The sequence below is a fragment of the Equus przewalskii genome, chromosome 5 (genome assembly GCF_037783145.1).
Source record: "Equus przewalskii isolate Varuska chromosome 5, EquPr2, whole genome shotgun sequence".
NCBI lineage: Eukaryota > Metazoa > Chordata > Mammalia > Perissodactyla > Equidae > Equus > Equus przewalskii.
The window spans coordinates 33,589,893-33,612,809 of record NC_091835.1 but is presented as its reverse complement, the minus strand read 5'-3'; the positions used below and the strand labels follow the sequence as shown (position 1 = coordinate 33,612,809).

Below are 22,917 nucleotides of genomic sequence, written 5' to 3'. Positions count from 1 at the left end.
GTGGTTTTAGAATTGACTTGCATCCCCAGTCTAGAGGCCCATTTATAATCACAAACATCAGGAGTATGGTGACAGAGTTGAAGGTATTACTTATGAAAATAGCATTATGAGAATCCCTGACTCGCTATAAACTTTTCTTTTTTAAAACTTGGGGTATTTGTCTCTCTTCTTGTTGCTATTTCAAGGAAAAGCTCTGCCAAGTGGAGTTTTTCCATATTTGACCTGAAGCGGGGCGGGGGGGGGGGAGGGGGGCGCGGTTAGAAATTGATCCTTGTTATAACATTGGTGCCAACAGTTGGCCTGGAATAAGTGTTCACAGCTAGATTTTCAAATTCCAGTAACAGGGAGCCCATAATGAAAAGACTCCTACAAATCTCTCTCTCAGAGGCCTCTGGCCAAGAAGAGTCAGAAACTTTGATCTTTTCTGGACCCAAAAGCATCTAGGGATGGAATAGAGACAGACAAGAGAGCTGACAAAGAGCTCAGCTGGGTGCACTTATTCAAATCACGTCTGAGATGCAGTCTCTCCACTACTGGATTTGCCAGCCGCTCCAGCCCAGGGCCAGGGCAAGCTGGCTTTCAGAACAGTTGCCTGTTTATTCTACCATATTGAGTTCAGGGAGTGACCAGCCAACTGGTCTATTTGCCTAAAGAGGCCCAACCCAACCACAGCTACCCTCCCGCAGGCATCTTGGCTGCTCTCCTAAGAACCTCCCTTCCTTGCCTTTTGGATGGAACTGGTCCTAGACTGCTTTTATTTTTCCAAACCCCTCTGTGTATAAACAGAATATTTGGAAAAGCTCAAGATGGCCAGGGGTCTGCCACGTTAACCATTGATTCTCACTAGGAGAGCAGAGTTGGGTACCATCAGTGGAACTGCTTCTGCCCAGGCTCTGGACCCAGCCCAGAACAGCTGACAGCTGAATCCTCTCTCTCTCTCTCTCTCTCTCTCTCTCTCTCTCTCTCTCTCTCTCTCTCTCTCTATCTCAACCTGGCTACAAACAGTTTACACCAGTGGGAGTGAAGTAGAAAAGATGCCTTCACTTTTTAAGGATGTTTCTTATCAGAGTCTTAAGAAATCTTCCCTGCTCCCAAAGAGTTCAAGGAAGAAAATGGAGTCTCATAGGTGGGGACCTTACTCCCTTTATAGAGCTCTTCTCAGGATCCTTAGGCCTACGGTAGGACCCCAAAGAAGAACCCTCCTTAGAAAACAGCCTGTCCGTGATGACAAGTCCATTAGGCAGTGTTCATCAGTAAAGACCTCCTATTGCTCGCTGCTGACTGAACAGAAAGAAGTGCAAGAGGAGCTTATCTCATTGATCAATAGCAGCCAGTGCCGGCTCCACTGGAGCTGAGTTAATCCCGGAGGCACAGGTCCTAACATCTGAGGATAGAGAAAAGGAAGCCTCAGGCACAGTGAGAAAGCCAGAGCTCTTCCTCAGGGAGGGGAATGAAAGCAGTGGCAGCCACAGACAGAGGCCTCTTCTCCGGGCTTTTTCACAGCCATCCCTGCCTTACCCATCAACATTTTCACACTGAGCATCTACCACAATTGACAGAGTTTCCAGAGGGCTACCTGGCACCATGGGGCCCTCCTGCAGCAGCTGTTAGAGGCCAGAATCATCCCCTGTGCACGCTGCCCCTTCTGTCACCCTGCAAGAGCTGCTGTCCTATGGACTCAGTCCTAGGGCACGTGGGTCCCACTGCTGACACTGCTGGGCACCGCAGCCACACCCATCCTGCAGTGTCCTCCATCACCCAAACTGACCTTGCAGCCACCACCCCTGTTGCCGCCAAGCCAGTGCTTTTCTGCCCCTCGGTCCACCTCCCCTGTACCCTAATCCATGCTGGGCAACTTGGGAGCAAAGTATTCCAGCCCAGGGGGGCAAAGCAAAGACTGGCAGGTCACCAGCCCCCAGAGCAGCAGCCATGCCCAGCACCCAGCGTTGGGCTCCAACTGGGGAGGAGAAACCCATGTGAGAGTGGTAGGACCCAAGGCTGAGAATGCAGAGCACCTCTGGGCAAAGCTTCTGTACCGCAGAAGCTGCAACTCCCTGCACCCTGTGGTGATCTGGGAGGGAAGATTCCAGCAGGCAGGGAGGGGACCCCACCACAGGGCTGGAGTAGGGACTTTGGAAAGAAAGAGGTTCAACGGATTATGGTGCTAGAGGTTTGAGCTACTCTTGATTCCTTTCATTCCCATTGTTATTGCACCCACAGTCCTAGATTTTCCTCCATGGATCAGAGGAAAGTGGGGAAGTACCTGTTCTCCACCCCTACTTCAGTAAACCCATCAGCAGCAGAACTCTCCGGCCCTGGAGAGAAGCTCCTGAAGATTAAAAAGTCCCTGGGAACTAATTGTTGAAGATTGTCACAATCGTGAGAACCCCTGTGTCCCACCCCGTAGGGTCCCACTAGACACTGTCTGGGCTGCTGTCCACCCAGCCACAGCTCTCACAGCCAACGTGGCACGTGCACACACAGACACAAGAAGAAAAGACTGCCTGGGAACTCATTTTGTTAAAGGCTATTTTTCGTTTTTAAATGATACTTGGAAAATTTGTGATGACATGGATGGAGCTGGGGAACATCTTGTGGTTGGTACGTCCAGTCGATTCCCACTCCCAGCGATCCTGTGCACAGCACAGCAGAACCCTGCCTGGTCTTTTCGCATCATCCTCTCACCCTCTGGTGCTGTATCAGAAAATGCTCCACTGCTGTTCATAGGGTTTTCATGGCCAACGTTTTCAGAAGTGGGTGGCCAGGTCCTTCTTCCCACTGGAGAACATTATGCTAAGTGAAATAAGCCAGAGAGAAAAGCAAATACTGTGTGATCTCACTTATATGTGGAATCTAAAAATAGTGAAACTCACAGAAGCAGAGAGTAGAACAGTGTTTGCCAGGAGTCAGAGGAGGGAGAAATGGGGAGGTGATGGTCAAAGGGTACAAGTTTTAGTTATGACGATGAGTAAGTTCTTGAACAATACAGCATAGTGCCTTTAGGTAACAATGCTATATTGTATAGTTAAAAGCTGGCTCAGAGGTAAACCTACAAGAAGTTTGCTTACTACAAAAATTAATAATAATAAAGGGAGCAAGAGAGAACTTAGAGGGGTAATGCATGTCCCTACAACTTTGACGGTTGTGATGGTTTCACAAGAATAAGCTTATCCCCAGACTCATCAAGTTGTGCACGTTAATAATGTGCAGCTTTTCACATGTCAATCATACCTCAATAAAGTGATTTTAAAAAAAGACTTCCAAAAAAATAGAAAAAGAACAAAATTTTAAAAAAGAAAACCTGAAAGAAATCTGTCTGATTGATCGTTTAACGGAAACCCGGAGCAATACACCGAGGGAGACCACCAGGAGGTTTCAACAATGTTAGGACATATTCCCAATGGTTTCCCAACAGATATTGTCTTTGGGATTCAGGAACAAAAACCAAAAGCCACTGCAGTGTGTTCCTTTTTTTTCTTTTTCTCTTTCTTTTAAACTTTATTTTTTTTTACCTTGAAACCCTAAGATGAGACAGTCCAAACTGACGTACAAGATGGAGCTGGAAGATCAGCCCCCCAGGCCTGAGGGCACTCAAACTGTTCCTGGGGAAGAGCAAAGAACAGGTGTGACTGGCACTGCTGCTAACGATGCGACCAGACTCAAGCCGGAAGGATGCCTGGCGGCTGGAGTGCACAAGGATGAAAGGAAAGTCGGGTGCTGTACCACACACACCACGGGAACGGGGACTGTGAGAAGCACGAGCCAAGGTAAACTGGAAATTGTAAGGCAAGACAGGGGATGTTTCAACATCGCAGTGCTTGGCATTAGTGAACTAAAATGGACGGAAATGGGACACTGTCAGACAATGACAAACTGTGGAAATGACAAACTCAGAAGAAACAGAGTGGCTCTAATGCTGAGGCATGATGTAGCTCAGGCTACACTATATGATATTATACAATATATAATAATTCAGTCAGGGGCTATGATGCAAGGTCTGACCAAACAGTATCAATCAGGCTTCTGGGAAAACCTATTAACATAACCATCATCCAAGTCTATGCTCCAACTACAGATGCTGGAGAAGATGAAACTGAAAGTTTTTATGCAAGTATCCAGGAAGAAATTGATCATACATCCAAACAAGACATGTTGATAATTGTAAGTGACTGGAACACAAAAGTAGGAAATAAAGCAGAATCAAACGTCGTTGGAAAATTTGGACGAGGGGTCAGAAATGAAGCAGGAGACCAGCTCATGGATTTCTGCAAGGCCAACAATCTGTCCACTGCAAATTCATGCTTCAAACAGAAGACTGTCTACATAGATTTCACCAGATACCAATATAGACCATAACTGGAAGCAGGAGCTGGAGAAGCTATATTCTCTCTGCCAAAACAAGACCGGGAGCAGATTACGGTACTGACTACGAACTGTTCATTTCAAACATCAGTGTAAAGCTGAAGGAGAGCACAAGAACTGTAGTGCCAAAATCTCACGTAAACAACACTCCTGATGAATTTAAAGTTCACATGAAAACAGATTTGCACTGTTAGACTTCATTAACCGAGAACCAAAAGAACTACGGACTGAAACCAGAAATGTCATTAAGGAAGAACGTAAAAAGGCAACCCCCGGAGTAAAAAGAAAAGAAAAATTGAGATGGATGACAGAAGGAACACTAAAAATTCTTAGGAGAGGCAAGAAGCAAAAGTAAAAGGTGACAAAGGCAGGGTTAGAATCCTGAACACAGTTTTTCAGCATCTGTTACATGGAAATAAAGAAAACCACTATAATGGCCGACGCAAAGGGATGGAAGAAAACAAGAGGAAGAACGAGAGGTCTCTTTCAGAAGATTCAAGAAGTCAAAGGCGAATGCTGAACAGCCAAGAGGGAAGCAGACTACCTGATCAGGAGAAAACAGGGGAAAGTGGAAACCCTGTCCTGAAGGTCTATACAGAAGGCACGATGGATGACAGATGCCTTTGAATAAGACTCCTCTGAGGAAGAACCCGTAATTCTAGAAAGTGAAGGGAAAGCTGCCCTGAAAGCACTGGGAAGAAATAAGTCACCAGGGTAGATGGGATGTTGATAGAATTATGTCAAGTCACAGAGACTGAATCTGTCACACTGCTAACAAGAATATGCCAAGAAATACAGAAAACAAAACAATGGCCAATAGACTGGAAACGTTCAGTATACATCCTGATCCCCAGGAAAGGAGATGCGATGGAGTGCAGCAGCCATGGGGCCATCGCTCTGACTTCCCGTGCAAGTAAAGTGATGCTCGAGGTGCTGCAAAGGCTTTGACCTCAGATGGAGCAAGAAGTGCCTTTTGTCCAAGCTGGATTTCCACAAGGGAGAGGCACACGAGGCCTGACTGTGGTTACTCCTTGGCTGCTGGAGCGCTCCATAGGGTTTCAGAAAGTTAGTCCATGCTTCACAGACGACAGGAAAGCCCTTGACTGTGTGGATCATGAAAAGCTCTGGGCTGCTCTGAAAGGAAGGGGCGTGCCTCAGCACTTGACTGTCCTGATGCCTAACCTGTACTGTGGACAAGAAGCCACTGTCAGGACAGGCTATGGAGAGACAGATGGATTCCTGGAGGCAAAGGTGTCAGACAAGGGTGCATTTTATTCCCCCATCTGTTTAATCTCTACACAGAACATAGCATACGAAAAATGGGGCTAGACTCAAATGAAGGAGCGGAAATTGGAAATTGGCAGAAGACGTAATCTACAATCTAAAATATGCAATGACATCATCTTACTGGCAGCAAGTAGCAATGACTTGAAATGACTTCTGATGAAAGTGAAAGAAGAGAGAGCCAAAGCAGGCCTGCATTTGAACATCAAGAAGATGAAGATCACGACCACAGAACTACACAGCTTAACGTAGACAAGGAAGACATGGAAACTGTTAAAGACTTTGTTCGCCTTGGTTCAGTCATGAATTTAAATGGAGACTGCAGCCAAAAAATAAAGAGAAGATTGACACTCGAAAGGGCAGCAATAAAGAATTAGGAAAGATCATCGAGTGTAAGGAAGGGTCATTAGAGGCCAAGGCCAAGGTTGTCCACACCTCGTATTCCCTATCACTGTGTACGGGTGCAAAAGCTGGACAGTGAAGAAGGCTGAGAGGAAAACAGTGTATCCATTTGAAATGTGGTGTTGGAGGAGAGCTCTGCACACGCCCTGGACTGCCAGGAAGACGAACGACTGGGTCCCAGAGCAAATTACACCTCAACTACCACTGGAGGCAAAAGTGCTAACACTGAGGCTGTCTACTTTGGACACAACATGAGACGGCAGGATTCTCTGGAAAAGACAATAATGCTGGGCAAAGTAGAGGCAGCAGGAAAAGAGGAAGAGCAAATGTGAGATGGACTGACTCCACAGAGGAAGCCATGGGCATGAGTCCACAGGAGGTGAGCAGGGCTGCTGACGACAGGGCACTGTGGACATCACTCGTTCATAAGCTCGCCAGGAATCAGAGCTAACTTGACGGCATGTAATGACAACAACAATACTTAGAAAAACTCTAGTCTATAGCAAATATTCAAACACTAGAAAATGCCAGCAAACGTTACTGTGTAGTATTCAAATAACATAATATTTGGCTCTCCTGTTAAGAGGTTAATTAGATTAACAGCACTAGTCAGAATCATATGTTGAAATTGTCAATTTAAGGACTTACTTTGCTCCCAAAACTTGTTACTTTTTGGAACACCATTCATAAGATTTGTATAAAGTACACTAGACATAAAAACTTAATATGTATTTTTTATTTGCAACAATTGCTCACCAGGAGAGGAAAAGTCACAAATACACACTTACAACACAGCTGTTGCTATATGCATGACCAACTGAGTAGATTGTGACTGCCATTTTTCTGCAGGTCCCTGTCCTAGTTTTAGAAAATATCACCCTGAACCTCGTACTCTGTGTGTGTGTCCGTTTCCTGTTCTTGCATTTCATTGGACATCAGTGGATTCCTTCAAACCAGTAACATCTCTGTGTTACTTGCAAAGCTTTAATTCTCACAGAATTATAGAACTTTTCCCGTTTTCCTCATTTTTCAAGTAATTTTTCTTGGAATTTGAATTTGTAAAAACACAGAAATTTCCCCAGCAATGCTGGGAAGGAGTTCTCCTATGAAACACCCGTCAAGATGTGCTGCAGGCCCGTGGGGAAGGCCGCCCGCCGGCGCTCTGGAAGGAGAAGCAGGGAGCTTGATGCAGGGGGAATATCAGGGACCTGGGGCTGCAGCCAGCCCAAAGCACCTGTGAGATCAGGAGAGCATCAACCCATCTCCTTCACTCCAGCCTTGGCTAGAGAATGTATTGGAAGCAGAAGCCAACAGCCTCACTCAGTAGTTAACGAAGAACCTTTAAAGAGTGGAGGAAGATTGACAAGGCGCTTGGAGAAGACGAGAGAGAGAGAAGGAAAATATTAGGGAATATCGACACATCTGTTTTTCATCAATGAAGGTTAGAGCTATACGTATTTCTCCTCTTGTTGTCATAAAGTTGAGTTTCTGCCTAGGTCTTTTTGCTAAGGAGGCCAAACAGCTTTCCAGTAACATTGAGAGATTTGGTTTTTTTAGTTCCAAGGATAGTAGACTTGTGACCTGGAGACAAGTTTACTCCCTGAAACTACATTTGTTAAAATGCTTGCAGGAGAAAACTGTGTTTGTTAAAATTATAAGTTAACAACTTAAAGTCATGAGAGGTTGATTTTATCCACCAATTCCAGCGATAACTACTCACCTGACAGTACTGGCCTAACTCTATTTCACTTAACCTCTATAAAATGACTTACAAATTTCCTCAGAATTAGAAAATTAGCTAAAAGCACAATTCTTACTGTAAAAATAGATTACAAGTACAATAAAGGGACTCTATAAGAGATTAACTTTTAAACAGCTAGAATCTCAATTTGTTATGACACAGCCCTCAGCCCTTCCTCTCTTAAATTTTGCACAAATGAGGAAGTTCCTCACCCTAAAGGTAGCATCGGGCTGCTCTAGCCTGGTGTGGATGATGCTTGGGGCTGGAGAAAAGGGACAACCAGGGACATGATGGCATCACCCCGGTCTCTAGGCCCATCTCCCTCTGGAAAAGTACCAGAATCCTAGAGAAGCAGCTGCAATAAGGAGAGGATACAAGCTGGATCCTGGGGTTTCTGTGGGAACTTGGGGGAACCAAGCAGAGCCAACGGTAACTTTAGCTCTGGACAGGTGCCATGAAAAGAGGAAACTAGCCTGCCCCTTCAGGGCCAATGAGAGGAGCGAAGTGGGGGGTCTCAGGCTGCTTGTAGGCATGGCTTCTCCTCCTGGCCCCAGAAGGAGCAAATCAGGGATGGCCATCAGGAAACCCAGAGGTAATGTGGGATGGGGAGAGAAATGGACTCTGGGAGACACCCAGGGATTCTCACCATGTGAGCAGAGGGAAGGAACTGGCAGGACCACGGTCCCAGATATCCAACTCATGGGGGCAAACACAGAATTACTTCTCTGTTGGCCTTTTACAACCCCTTGTTCTCCAAGATCATTGACTAGTTAATGCTTGTCATATTCGCTGTTGTTTACAAGGTAACTTTAACTTACAGTAGATCTGCAATGTTCCAAAAAATGAGAGAGAGAGGCATCAGTGAGCAGTTAACTTGGTTACCAAGGGAACCGTTTCCTGACTGGACTAAAGTCAGTCGCCGAGAGGACCTTCTCCTGTCCTGCCCAGAGCAGGGTGCAAGAGGACAGCGACCAGAGAAGCAGAATGCCACTTTGCACTTTGGACAAGTAATGGGCAGGTAAGGGATGGGTGGTTTCAGGGCCAGGGAAGCACATCGACACCTTCCTTGTCACAACTAACAGGCCGCCCTGCAGATCAGAGCAGCTGGAGGAAGCTTAGTACCTCTGGGGAAACGGGCGAGCCCGAGGCGCTTTCTGCCATCCTAACCATGACTGGGAGGGAATCACAGGTTTCTTAAAGAGTAAGGAACACCAGCTTAGGTTAAGCAGCTAGTGCTGATGGCTGCTGTTTAGCAGGAAGAGATATTAATGTACATCTAGACAGGCATTTTTTGTTTGATCTTGTTTTAAATCTTTTTATTTTAATACAGTCTCAGACTTCCAGAAAAGTTGCAAACACAGTACAGAGAATCCTTGTATACCCTTCACCCTTCAGCCAGTCACTTTACCACATTTGTTTTACCATTTCCTGCTCCATCCACCTGTCTGCTCCATCCGTCTGTCTCTGTTCGCCCATCTGTCCATCCAACCATCCACTGCTCTGTCTGTCCATGTCTGTCCATCTATCTACCTATCTTTCTATCTACTTACCTATCTATCTAATCTCAGAGATAATGTCCCATCCCCCAATCCACCCAGTGTGTATTTTGTAAAATCAAGGACATTCTCATATTCTTATATATCCAGACTACAATGATCAAAATCAGAAAAATAACATTGATACAGTCCTATTGCCTAATCAACAAACCTTATTTAAATTTCTACAGTTGTCCCCTGCTGTCCTTAATAACCAAAGGAAAAAAACTTCCCCTCAGGGCTAGATTCCAAACCGGGCTCACCCACTGCACTTAGCTGTCGTGTCTCCAGTCTCCTTTAGTCTGGGGTAGTTCCTCAGTCACTCCTTTGTCTTTTATGACTTTGACATTCTTGAAGCATACAGACCATTCTATTTCGAAGAGTGCCCCTCAATTTGGGTTTAATTGATGTTTCCTCGAGATTATAGACTCAGGTTCTGTATTTGGGGCAGGAACACCGTAGAAACGATGTATTCTTCTCAGTGTGTCATATCAGGAGGCACGTGATGTCCAATTGCCCAGTAACTGGTGATGTTAATGTTGATCACTGGTTAGGATGTTATCTGCCAGTTTTCTCCACCATGAAACTACATTTTCCCTTTGTAGTTAATAAATATCTTCTGGGAGTTATTGTGATGCTATGAGTACACGCTGTTTCGCATCAGCCATTAGTTTTAACATCCATTGATGATTCCTGCCTGAAACAATTTTAACTATGTTGAATATGCTGAATAACTTTCTAATTCCATAATTCTTCCTGCATTTTTCAGTTGGCATTCTACTATGAAAAAGAGCTTTCCCTTCTCTCTACCTGTCTATTCACTCATCTATCCATCAATTCATTTATTGGTATGGACTCACAGATTCTTATTTTATTTTATGACTTATAATGCATATAATGAAATCATTATTTATTTTAATGTTTAAATTGTCCTAGAATTGGCCAGTGGGAGCCCTTTGAACCTGGCTGCTGTAGTTTTTGACATGCTATAATTCTTTGAGCAGTTCTTTATTTTCCAGCATAGAAAAATGTGCCAGCCCCTCAGCCTTAAAATCAGCTCTTTCTCCAAGGATCCCTAATTCTTTTTAATGGAAAATATTTACAAACCAAGGTCTGAATGCTGGATGCTGAGTGTGCTCAGAGTGAGTGTGTATTCATCTAAAACAGAGAAATATAGTTAGGTCACTTGCTTTTGTTTGGACTCTATTTTGAGTTTCCCTCTATCCTTGATGGTTTTCTGTATTTACGTGTTGAGCATGTGAAATATGACATGGTTCCAAAAGCTTAAATTACAGAAAAAAATGTATATTTTCAGAGATGTCCCGCTGCATCACTTCTATCCTGTTCCTATCCCCAATCCTTTGTACCCTAGTCCTCACCACTAACATCTATTGGTAACCAATCTCATTAGTTTCTGGTTTATCCTTATGTGCCATTTTGCAGAAATGAATAGATGCATATATATTTTCCCCTCATTTCTTACCTAAAAGTTACATACCATAGATGCTGTTTTCCTTTTTCCACACTGGAAATCACTCCCTATCAGTTCAAAGAAATGCTCCTCATTCTTTTTTATAGCTGCGTAGTACTCCACTGTGTGGATGCATTCAGGCATTCTCTGATGTCTGAGGGTACTCTTTGTTTCCAATATCTTACAATTACAATCAATATTGCAAATAATTACTTTGTACATAGTATTTTCTTATTTTGGGGAAGTATAAATTCCTAGAGGTGAAATTACCAGCACGAATAGAAAGTGTACATATAGTATTTTTAGATATTGCCAAAAATCCCTCCAGAAGGATTCAACCTGTTTGCATCCCCACCATCAACGTGCAAGAGTGCCTGTTTCCCACAACTTTGCCAGCAGAATGTGCTGGCATACTTTTTAATTCTCAGCAGTTTATGGGAAAAATGATCTTTGTACAATTTTAATTTGCATTTCTCTATGAGTGAGGTTAAATATCTTTTCATATGTTGAAGGATATTGTGTCTTTTGCCCATTTTTCCATTGAGTATACGCTTTTTAAAAAACTTTGCTATGAATCGCATTTTCCCTTCAATTTGCCAGGCAGAAGCTAGAAGTTAGTTATACATCTGCTTAACATTTATCCTGTTCCTTAATTTTTTCATCATAAACTCTTATCTGTGGTAACGTTTTAGTTCTTGATACGGATGTGGTCACTGTGAAGATTTTATCAAGCTGTATACTTATGACTTGTACACTCCTAAATGCTTATTTCAAAAATTCTTAGGCAACTTAATTCTGTGATAAGTTATCAGTGTCTTGCCTGCCTGATGCCTGAAGGAACCCCAACGATTCCCAGAATTAAACCCAAGTAGCCCTGATGTGAGATTAAGAGGAAAAAGTAGCCATCTGGAGAAGGGGCCCTGTGAGCACATACTTGAAAGGTGAGCCCACCACACACACACAGGGCCATCCCTCCTCCTCTCCCGCCGTAGTGCCCACACCCACCAACCTCCGTGACCTTGTGAAAACTGGCAGCCCTAGACATGTCTTCCCAACTCACCAGCTAGGGGAAAGGACTTGTCCAGCGGACAGCAGGTAGGGCTGCGGTTTTAAGTTTTTGCCTAGAATCCCTTCTTTGTGTCCCAGTAAGTGATGCCCTTCCGTTTCAAGCCTCATTTTCTCCATAATTTGCAGGGATAGCAGAAGGAAATAGGTAATCAAGTCTATTAAATGTTATAAGCTACTTAGAGAAAGATTCCGCCGCATCTGGACTTTCCTCCCACTCTCTAAGCTCTGTGCAGAGCTGCGATCAGCAGAGGTGCGTTCTCTCCCACCCTCGGCCTCTGGAATCTCTTCGGGAGAGATTGGGTAATCCAAATAAAATTGCTGTGGGGGGAGGAAGGGAGGGATTTTTTAAAATTACTTGTCTATTGCTGCTTCTTTCAAGACAGTCCAGAAAAGAGGAAGTAGAAGCAGCAACACGCTGCCAGAGAATTGGTGCCTCCTAATGGTTGTCATGCTGCCGGGCTGCTGATGACCCAGCCTCTTCTGTGGAGCAGCCCCAGGCAGTCTGAAGAGTCTCCGAGCAGATGAGCTGGGGGAGGAGGTGTGGGGCAGATGGCAACGGTAGTTGTCAGGAATGAGACTAAACAGCGTTGGTAGAAGTTAAAGATAAACTTCCATCCTTCTAGTTCTCTCCCCACGTAACAGCAAGATGATGGCGTTTATTTCAAGGAATTTCCAAGAACGGCATTTGACGTATACCATGACCCTCCAAGGGAAGCTGGGGGTGAGGCATCTGACCCCTCCCCAGCGGGGACGACCTGACCAGGCACAGACCTCACCTCCCCACATCCTGTGTGTTGCAGGCTGAAGTCACAGCAAACACACACAGGCATCTTTTCTTTCTCTCACCTTCTCCCACTTTAAGCAGCATTGAGAACAGAGCCCATTCCTGTGGCAAGAACTGGTGTCCCAAATCCAGGCTCTCTGAGGATCGCAGATGTTAGTCTGACCCCCAGTGTCGGACAGTGTACTGTATTGTCCACACTTGTGTGGTGCAGGCCCGCAGCACAAGCCCGTAGACGCCTGAGGTGTCCTGCTTCATCTCCAGACATCGTTTAGTGGCTCTGTTTATGACAGCTCTTCCCTGGGTGGGAGGAAAGACAGAGTCAAGGTACTGAAATGCCCTCGTAGTGCATCTCACCTTTCCTGCTCCTACTCGCTCTGCTGTGCTGAGACACGCTTGCCGGGGCCCTCCATCCTCTGCAAGTCAACCAGAGGAGAAAACGAGGCAAAGGGTAAATTAGATCACGCAGTGCCTGCCCTGCCCAGCCCCACAGCAAACTAACCGCAGATCTGGGAGGAAGTGATGCTGTGCTGGGTTCCCACGCTATCAGCCGCCTCTCCTGAAGCACCAGGTCAGTACAGAGTGGCAAGACATGACGCGTCTTGAAGAACCATGGCCCTTCTCCACTTGACTTTCCTTTCTGCGTCTTCACCCCCGAGCCCATGAAACCCGTCAGGACTCCCCTCGCTCCTCAGTGCGTCTCTGTGGCGGGACTGCCCTGGAAGGTCCAGCCTGTTTCTCCCCCGCGCAGGGCAGCTCCTGCCTCTCCTGGAGTGGGGGCTCCACCAAGGCTTACACTGGGACTATTATGGACTTTAGAGCTAAAGAGTCTGGGTTGAATCCCTGCTCCACCACAGAGAGGCCTTGGGCAAACCACCTAACTTAAGTCTCAATTTTCTCATCCATAAAATGGGTTTGGAGTCAATATTAGGGTTAAAATGTGGGTTGATATTTATTGAGCATCTTGTGCTGACGTGAAGGATGTGCAGTACACATGCGTTCGTCTCTGCCGCTCCCCGTTCTAACCGGGGAAGAAGGAGCAAAGAGCTCAGGGGGGCTGGAGGCGAGAAGTTTGATTCCGAAAGGGAGAAAAACACTGAATGTTGGTTGAAAAGAAGAGTCTTTCCTCCTTGTCTCCTCGGCTCAACAACTGAAGATCACGCCATCTGTCCCCGCCCTGTCCTCTGCCCGCCCTCCCATGCCCCTCACCCCTCTCTACCCCCTTTGCAGGATCACTCACCTGATGGATTTGAGTGCCTGCACGAAGATTTTTCCCTTCATCCAGCCCGGCCTCTGCTATCATCCTCAGAGTTCACGGCCTCCCCTGGGGGCTCTAAAGAGAAGCCCTGACCTCTCAGTTCCTCCGAGCGTTTGCACATCACGCGGGCTGCAGTGCTACGTGCAAATCCCTGCTCCCCTCCAACCATCCCGCCCGCCTCCCATCTCGTCCACTCGCAAACTGCCCCCAGCGCCATGCTCCCCCAAATTCGCCCGGCCCTGGCCACACTGTCCCTGCCTGCCCGGGTGCGGCCGCGCAGCGTCGTCGGTCACTCAGGGCGGGTCTCCCGCTTCTTGAACTCCTCCTGTCACCCCCGCGGCGCCTCTCGCCCCGCCTGCAGACCAGAGCTCTCCTGGAGAGGGTCCGCCCAGCCGGCCGGTCTCAGGCCCCTCCGCAGGCCGCCTCAGCAGCTTCACCGCCGACCCCACCCTGGACGCTCGCTGTCGCTCAATGCTTTCGTTTCTCACTTGGTCAAGAGGACCATGCTTCCGGTCAATCTAGCCCCACACCCGAATGCCACGAGCAATCCTCAGGGCGATGCGCATGCATGGTCTCAAAGGGGCTGCCCTGAGCTTGTCTCTACTGCCAGCAGCCCCTGTGCTCTGAGCGCAGCCACCGCTGATGCCGAGAAACACTATGCCTGTCTAATATCCTTCTTTTAGCTCTCCCTCTTGGCAGATTCCTTTTCTTTTAACTTTAAATGTATCCAAATGTCCCAATATTAGAGGGAGCAAAACCCTTAACTCTTCTTTTCAACCAACATTCAGTGTTTTTCTCCCTTTCAGAATCAAACTTCTCAAGCAGCGAGGCAATAACAAACAGTGGATGCGATTCTGTGTTCGAATTCCGGACATTTACTATGCTGTGTGACCTTGGGAGTATTATTTGACTTCTCTGTGCTTTAGTTACTTCAAAGGTGAAGTAGCTAATGATAATACCCCTCTTATAAGATTTACATAAGGACTAAATTAGATAATATTTAACCAAGTGCCTGGTACATATACGTACTCAATAAATCTTGGCTCTCATAATTTATTGTGGCCTTTTGGGTAGTCGATTCTCTCTCTGCTTCTGTGTGACGTATGCGCTGGCAGTATTCCTTACGACCTCTTCAGGCCCTTCTCCCGTTTCTTTTACATTGTGCTCATCTGGATCTTATATGTTTTTGGTTTGGTTTTTATTTGGGAGATGTTATCTAGCAGTTTTTAAGGAATTTTTGTTTCTGTTTCTTTTTCTCTTTTATAAAAGGAATACGTGCTCATTTTTTTTAACTTGGAAAACACTTTAAAAATTAGAAGTACTTACAATGTGATAACATTGTACATACAGTTTTTATATCTTGCTTTTTAAATTTAACATTATATCTTGTGCATTTTCCAATTTCATTAGTTTTTTGAAAATATACTTTTTGAGAATATAATTTGAAGGGCTATATAGTGTTCAGGTCAAGGGAATGAACAAAAATCTCTCCTACCATTGGACATTTAATTTTTCCTAATATTTTGTTGTGATAAATATTAAGATATTTTCTATATTAATCTTGACCTACATTCTATATTATTTCTTAAATTAAGATATTGTCTTAAAAGGGAATTAGTGCCTTAGAAGGGGGCATTGTCAGTTTTGGGGTTTTGATGAGGATCCGGGATTTTCCTACAGAGAGCTGAATTACTTTCTGGAACTCTGCCCACCAGCAACGTGTGAGAGTGCTCCCTCAGCGGCATCTTCCTCTTCCCTTCTGGAGCCCTCACTGTGAGCGCTCCTCCCCTTCTCACTCTCTCTCCCAGAGATGCTCTTTGTGTCCTGAGCCGTCACTCCATCTGGAAGACTTCCAAAAGATGACCTCCACCCAAACTCTCCTTTATTTCAGCTGCATATCAATTAGCAGACATTTGGGCCTGTCCCAAACGTCCATAAGACATTTGATTCACATGAAAAAGCCCTCAATATCTGCTCATATTTGGTCCTCTCCAAAAGATCCACGGAGACGTTGGGTCCATGCCAAAAGGTCCTTGATATTTGATCCTGTTCAAAACCATTTGGCATGGACCAAATACATTCGTGGATGTTTTGGACAGGACCAAACGTCTCGCAAGGCTGCAGTTTCTGCCTTCAGCTTTATGCTCCTCATCTCAAAATCCAGATGTCTTCAACAGGTCTTATCTCTTCAATTGGGTCCCTTCTCAGTCACTGGTATTGTCTCTCTCATGGTCTTCAGGGGTCATAAGCTCCTCTGGTTGACTCAAAAAATTGATCATGAAATTGGAAGAAAAGAAAGGGATTACCTAGTCTTACTTGTCTCTCAATTCTGGAAAATACCTTTGGTAGCTTTTTAGTAGAGTGAATGTGTAAGTTGTGTCTGCAAAGTAAATAGAGCATCAAAGGGACCCAACATTCAATCAAACATCGTTTTCATATCTGAAAGAACTGTGATCCTAAGAGATAAGATGGATATGAAAGGCTCGGATAGACTCAATTCACTTAAAACTGACTTAAAATCAGGCAGGACACCATAAGCTACATGACCACCTCCTTTACTAACTTTTGGAGTTCTTGACATAGTGACACAAAAAGACCCAGCCTGGACATCAGAGTGGTGGGCACGATTCTGCTGGTATCCTGCAGCTCAAGCTCTCACACCTGCCAAAATCCATCCTCTGCCAGCAGCTTGAGGCGGCCGAGAAAGTGACCTTCCAAAATTCTTCTGGAAAGCCAACCTTCAAAATGTTTGGGATGTCATAATTGTTTCTTTAGCGTAAGTGGTAGCTTTCATTCCCAGGAGATTTAGGGTAAAGTATAGATGTTAAGGGAATCAAACACGTAGTATTTGTTAAAGATTCTGTGTTTATTGACTATGTTTAAGTATTGCTATGTTGCAGAAAAATTGTCTTACTGACTAGCTTTGTGACACCAATTTAAAAATGTGTAATTGAATAATTAAATTTGTGATTTGATGTCAAAATTTTACTAGATTCCAAACACTTTTGAAACATTTAAGAGAACCTAAGAATCATTCAATTTAAAGTCAGAAAATTGAGTGCTTAAGAAAGGAAATTTATAAATACAGTCTGTAATGTTTAAGGAAATTTCTTAACTTGTAAAACCCTCTTTAAAGTTGCTAAGAAAGTAGATCTTAAAAGTTCTCAGCACAAGAAAAAAATTTTTTGTAACTATGTGTGGTGATGGATGTTAGTTAGACTTATTGATATACATAAATTATGTATATTATGTATACATCACTACTAACATAATACATCAATTATATCTCAATATAAATACATACATACATACATACATAAAAGACAACAAATAACTTTATACTCATAAGTTTGATGAAATGGACTAATTCCTTAAAAACCACAAATCACCAAAATACAATCGGCATAATCAACTAAATGAATACTCTAAATAGTCCTGTACCATTAAAAAATATTTCAATTCATGATTTAAAAGCTCCTGAAAAAGAAATCTCCACACCCATGTGGTTTTACTGGAGAATTATGCGAAGTATTTAAAGAAAGATTAACATCAATTTAAGACAATCTCTTCTAGAAAATCTCTTCCAGAAAGTGCTTCGTCCAGAAATTGCTCTATTCTGCAATTTTTGTCAACAGGACAAATTTATCAAGAGGAAGAGGGAACACTTCCCAACTCACTTTATGGGCCAATATTACTCTGATACTAAAACCAAAGACCGTACCAAAAACAAAAAAAATCCCACGGGCCATTATCTCTAATGAACTTAGACACAAAAATCTTCAACAAAATGCTAGGAAACCAAATCCAACAAAGTATGAAAAGAAGTACACACCACAACTAAGTGCGATTTATTCCCAGGATACAAGACTGGTTCAACATTTGAAAGTTAATCAGTGTCATCCATCATACCAACAAGCCAAAGAAGAAAAAACATGAACATATCAATTGACACAGAAAAAGTATTTGACAAAATCCAACTCATATTCATGATAAAAAAAAAAACTTAGCAAGGTAGAAATACAGGGAAATTACTCCAGTTTGGTAAAAAGCACCTACAAAAGATCTACAGCTAATGTTATCCTTAATTGTGGAAGATTCAATGCTTTCCTCCTACATTTGGGAACAAAGCAAGGATGCCCACTCTCACCACACTTATTCAGTGTAATACTAGAAATTCTAGCCAACGTAACAAAGCAACAAGCAAATTTAAAAAAGCAAAACAGACAAAATCATACAGATTGAAAACAAAAAAAATGACTGTTAAAACTTGCTAGGTTTATAAATAAAATAAGATTTGGGGGGCTGGCTCCGTGGCCGAGTGGTTAAGTTCATGCGCTCGGCTGCGGCTGCCCAGGGTTCGGATCCTGGGCGCAGACATGGCACCGCTTGTCAGGCCACATCGAGGCGGCGTCCCACATCCCACAACTAGAAGGACCGGCAACTAAGATATGCAACTGTGTACAGGGGGGTTTGGGGAGAAAAAGCAGGAAAAAAAAAAAAGATTGGCAACAGTTGTTAGCCCACGTGCCAAACCTTAAAAAAAAAAAAAAAAAAAAAAAGAGAGAGATTCGTAAACTGAACATAAAAGCTTAAAAAAAACTAGAGTTCTTTAATTTAACTTTAATAAACTGGATATTAATTTTTCTAAACCAAAGTAAACCTGTAATTGTATTTTCTATACACAAAAGACACCCCTACGGATGTCAAAAACTCACATTTAGCACACTTGGCCTGTCAGATGCTCAAATACACTGTGCTTGGTGACTACGATTGACGGTGAGCTCACCACCTTGCTGGGCAGCCTATTCTTCTGTAGGACTTAACCTGTTAAACTACTGGAGAATCCCCCCTGCCCCTTACGTTAAGTCAAACTCTGCCTTCTTGATCTCTAACCACAGTCTCGGTTCCGCCCTCCTGTAGACACTGAAGAAGTCTACTTTCTCCTCCTCATGAAGACAGCATCATCTTTTCTCTAGGTTCACCTCTCCAAGCTAGAGCTCCAGGTAGACCTCCAGGTCTGCAATCTTCTGGGTACCGTGCTAGATGCCAGAGAGAAAACAACCAACTAAACCCAGAGCCTGCCCTTCAGCGCACAGTCTGGTGAGGAAAAGCAGCAAGAGAGGAGGCAGTTAGAAGAGAGAGTGAGACAAGGCCTGTAAGAGGGACCCGAGAACACACGGAAGAATCACCCATCCCAGTCCTATGGAGTCAGAGATGGCTTCTCAAAGAAGACAATGTCTGAGGCCAGAGCAACACTTTGTGGTTGGCCTGGTAAAGAGGTGGGAGGAGAGGGGACAACCCGGACGAGAGGGAATGCGACCTTTCCTGGAATCACACGTGGCTCCCTAGAGCTGGAGCTCAGAGCAGGAAGACAGGACTTAGCCGTCTTCTTCTCCCTGATATCGTCTAGCTCAAAGAGACTTAATCTAGGATCCAAAAACTCTCTGAAATTGTAAGCAAAATGGTGCATATATATGTTTTTCTGGAAAGGGTCCATAGCTAGGAGCAGATTCTCAAAGGGATTAGTAGCTTTAAGTTAGGACTTACTGAGCCAGATGGGCCACGTCTCTCAAAATGTGGCTCCTGAACCTACGCAGTACCAACGTGCTCAGAGATGCATTCACAGGCACAGCATCACCCCCCTCTGTGAGGACATCTCATTCCTGCCAACGTGGCTGAAGAAGGCAGCCCCCTCTACCGTAAGTTCGCACGTAGACTGTGGTCAGCCAAATCCCTCATGTCATTGTCGCAAGAATTCTGCCATATTCCCTCCACCCTACACTTAGGCAATTGATGTTGAAGTTAAAGTCAGGGCTTTTACATTAGTCCCTGTCAAATTTTAGCCCAGCCCTCCAGACTCTCTGATTACCATTAATAATAAAGCTAATTGCAAAGGCTAATGTTTATTGAACATTTTCCATGTGCCAGGCACCATGCTAAATGCTTTACACACGGTATCTCATTTAATCCTTCCCACAGACTCCTAAAGTAGATGACGTCATCTCCACTTTACAGACGAGGACACTGAGTCTGAGACGGTAAGAAAATTGCTAAAGATAACTGAGCTAGGATATGAACTCAAACCCTTAACTGTTCAACTATAACAGATTCCAATATTTCTTCCTCTTAACCACCCCACCTTAGTCAACAGATTCGGTGGTTCATGCTCAGTTCCCTGTTTCCAGTCTTTTTCCTGCATACTGCCACAAAATTAATCTTTCCAAAACCCTGTCAAATCAAATCCGAACCTCTCAGACTATATTTGAATATACCTGTCCTTTAAAACCACATGTGACTTACCGGCTTAAAATCCCAGTATATGTGCAGTCTATTTTCAGCTGCCTTGGAACACGGGTTTAACACAGGCTCCTCCCCATAGCCGGGGTCTGTCAGGCAGCGGTCATCAACACCTACTTGTGCCATCAGTGGTCCCACATAGAATTCCCCAGTTAGGTGGTAGTAGACATTCTAAAAGAGAGCAAAGGGACCTGCCATAGACACAGTCAGTGGGGAGGCCCTTGACCTTATAGAGGGCTTGGAGACTGCCATCGGGGCCTCTGGATACTCAGCTGCCCTGGGGAGCACTGAACTTTCCTGGGTAATGAGGAGTCACCTCTGCTTCCTTCTCCCCAACCCCTAGTTGATTCTAGGAAGAAGACTAGGCGTGAGGAGGGGGTGCTTCCTTCCATACAAGGGCTCCAACGTGCACAATGAGGGAGTTTACCTTTGAAAAAAAGAAGAAAACACAGCTGAACTTCAGAAGCTGTCACTGTAGACCTCAGCTATGTGTTTGTCATCAGGAAACCTCTCAAATCTCCCCCTGACACTGCCTTGCTCAGTGATCTGGGGCAAGTAGGTTGGTTTTGTATCTGTTTTTCCATTTGTCAAGTGGAAATGCTATCTATCCTGCATACCTCAAAAGGTTCCTGCGGGGGCAGCATGCAGAGTAACATGATGGATGTGAATATTCTCAGGGAAAAAGAGTCCCTTGGTTGCACCCTCCAGCGGTGCCAGATCTCTTTTATCCCATAGAGAGACTTCCATTTAGCCTCTCTCTTCTCTAGCCCTGTTTCCTTCTCTACAGAAGAAGCCACAGGTAATGTCACCTCCCCACATTGCAGGAATACAAGGGGCAAAGGAAGGATGGAGGGGGCAGTGGGAGGAGGGGGAAAGGAAAGGATTGGAGGTTATTGTCAATGAAAATATTATCATGGTGAATGAATACAACAGAGCATAGCCTTTCTACCCAGCCACCCGGTACCTGAAATGGAACTATCATGCCGTGATTTTTTGAATGAACATCGAAGTGCTTAGTTACAAGTACAGGTTTGGGTTTCATCCTTACCCGTTACCCAGGATGCCCAGCTCCTGCCTCCACATCATCTAACGCTGAGTCTAAATCTGGCAGCAGTTGCCGGGGGCTGAGCCACGACAGGCTCCATCTCTTGGAGTGGGGAAGATTGTGGAAGATACCTGTGTACTGTATTCATGACAGTAAAACATGATGGGAGTGTTGCCTGAAGTAGGTCCCTGATCCAAGCACACATTTTCATCCAATGGGTTTTTCATCTGAAGGGGCAAAACAGATGACAACACTGTTGGAAAGAGGCAGAGAAAGAGGGCCCTCAAGCCTCCCCAGGCCCTGTATTTTCCCCAGTATTCCAAGGACTGCAGACATTACCAGCCACAAGGGAGCAGGAGGTTGGGATCCTGGCTGCCTTTTTCCAAACGCTGAAGTGAGGCACCGCTGTGATGCCCACTTCCTGGGAACACTCACCCCCTCAGACCATTGCAGCACCGACAGAGCAGGGGCACCTATGCCCGCGTTCAGGTGGGCAAGGCCCAACGCCTTGGTTGGTTGAGAAACTGAGAGGGTCAGACCAAGGGCTGCAGTGCGCAATATGGAGCTAGAGGCAGAGAGAAGGAAAAGAGAGGGGGCCTGGGGAGCAGGAGACAAGGGGAAACCAAGAGAGTCCAAGGGCAATAAGCTGAGGAAGAAGTTGGGGGTAGCAAGGGAATCCTGGGCAGGACGGGTTTGGAAACCCTTGCCTGGGCAGTCATGTGATTCAGGTCTCACTGACTTTTACAGTCAAACATTTAAAATCACAATTTCATGATACGTACTCTTCCGTAGCCCACAATGCTGTGGATGGGCTTCAGGACTGGGTAAACATTTTTCAGATACCAGTCAAAAGTTTGACATTTCAGTTTCTCCCGGAGGGCCATTCTGGAAGAAATGTCTCCATAATCGATTCCAGACTTCTGTAAACAAAACATGGAGCATTTCTGGGCCTTGAAACGTCCTTGACTCCACCAAAGGCTATGGGTGATGCATGAGTGGACTGAGGATTTTCCTGAGAGCCTGTGAGGTAACTTTGATAATTTCCAGTTTTCCAGGGAAAGTGGAAAAAGCTTGACCCTAGAAATCTCTGCTGGTTTCAAAGGCACTTGCAGGGCCTGCCTCGTGGTGTCACTCAGGTTTATTTCTTGTCTTTAGCAAACTGGTGCAGACTGCTCCTATTTGAGATAATATTTCCGCCAACAAGGCCCAAAATACTCCTCATGATGGCTAGAAAAGGCTTTCAAAAAGAATATTCTGGCAGCAACATATGAAGGTCAAAGGAGATTTTCTAGAAGTGATATTTGTGTGCAATCAAAGTGAAAGAATGCTTGAGCCGAAAGCCACAGCTCAGGAACAGAAGACAGCGTATCACGCCACCTCGGGGAGCTGGGACAAAAGATGTGGGCTTAGCCAAGAAGGTCATCCTCATTCATGTGCATCCAATAGGATTACGCTCCCTGCTCCCACCATCCCACATCCTGCCTGCCATGTTTACATCCTCTTTTTCTTTTTTTTGAGGAAGATTAGCCCTGAGCTAACTGCTGCCAATCCTCTTCTTTTTTCTGAGGAAGACTGGCCCTGAGCTAACATCTGTGCTCATCTTCCTCTACTTTATATATATCCTCTTAAGATAGCAAATTCCTGATGTCCAACCGTGCCCTGCAAGGAATCTC

General features: G+C 44.8%; 1 protein-coding gene across 4 annotated transcripts in view; it reads right to left on the bottom strand.

Moving 5' to 3' along the window:
- Positions 1 to 9,076: 9,076 nt before the first annotated feature.
- GALNT8 (polypeptide N-acetylgalactosaminyltransferase 8) overlaps positions 9,077 to 22,917 on the bottom strand; it is a 47,650-nt gene continuing 33,809 nt past the window's right edge. For 3 of the 4 annotated variants that reach the window (XM_008530552.2, XM_008530553.2, XM_070620547.1), the window contains exons 8-11: positions 22,027 to 22,164; positions 21,376 to 21,471; positions 20,203 to 20,370; positions 9,077 to 12,944 (exon numbers count right to left, since the gene is read on the bottom strand). In XM_008530552.2, coding sequence (XP_008528774.1) covers positions 12,801 to 12,944; positions 20,203 to 20,370; positions 21,376 to 21,471; positions 22,027 to 22,164 — 546 coding nt within the window. In that variant the 3' untranslated portion in view covers positions 9,077 to 12,800. Of the gene's footprint in view, positions 12,945 to 13,884; positions 13,978 to 20,202; positions 20,371 to 21,375; positions 21,472 to 22,026; positions 22,165 to 22,917 lie in introns of all 4 variants that reach the window. The other variant, XR_011540280.1, reaches the window with a different exon arrangement.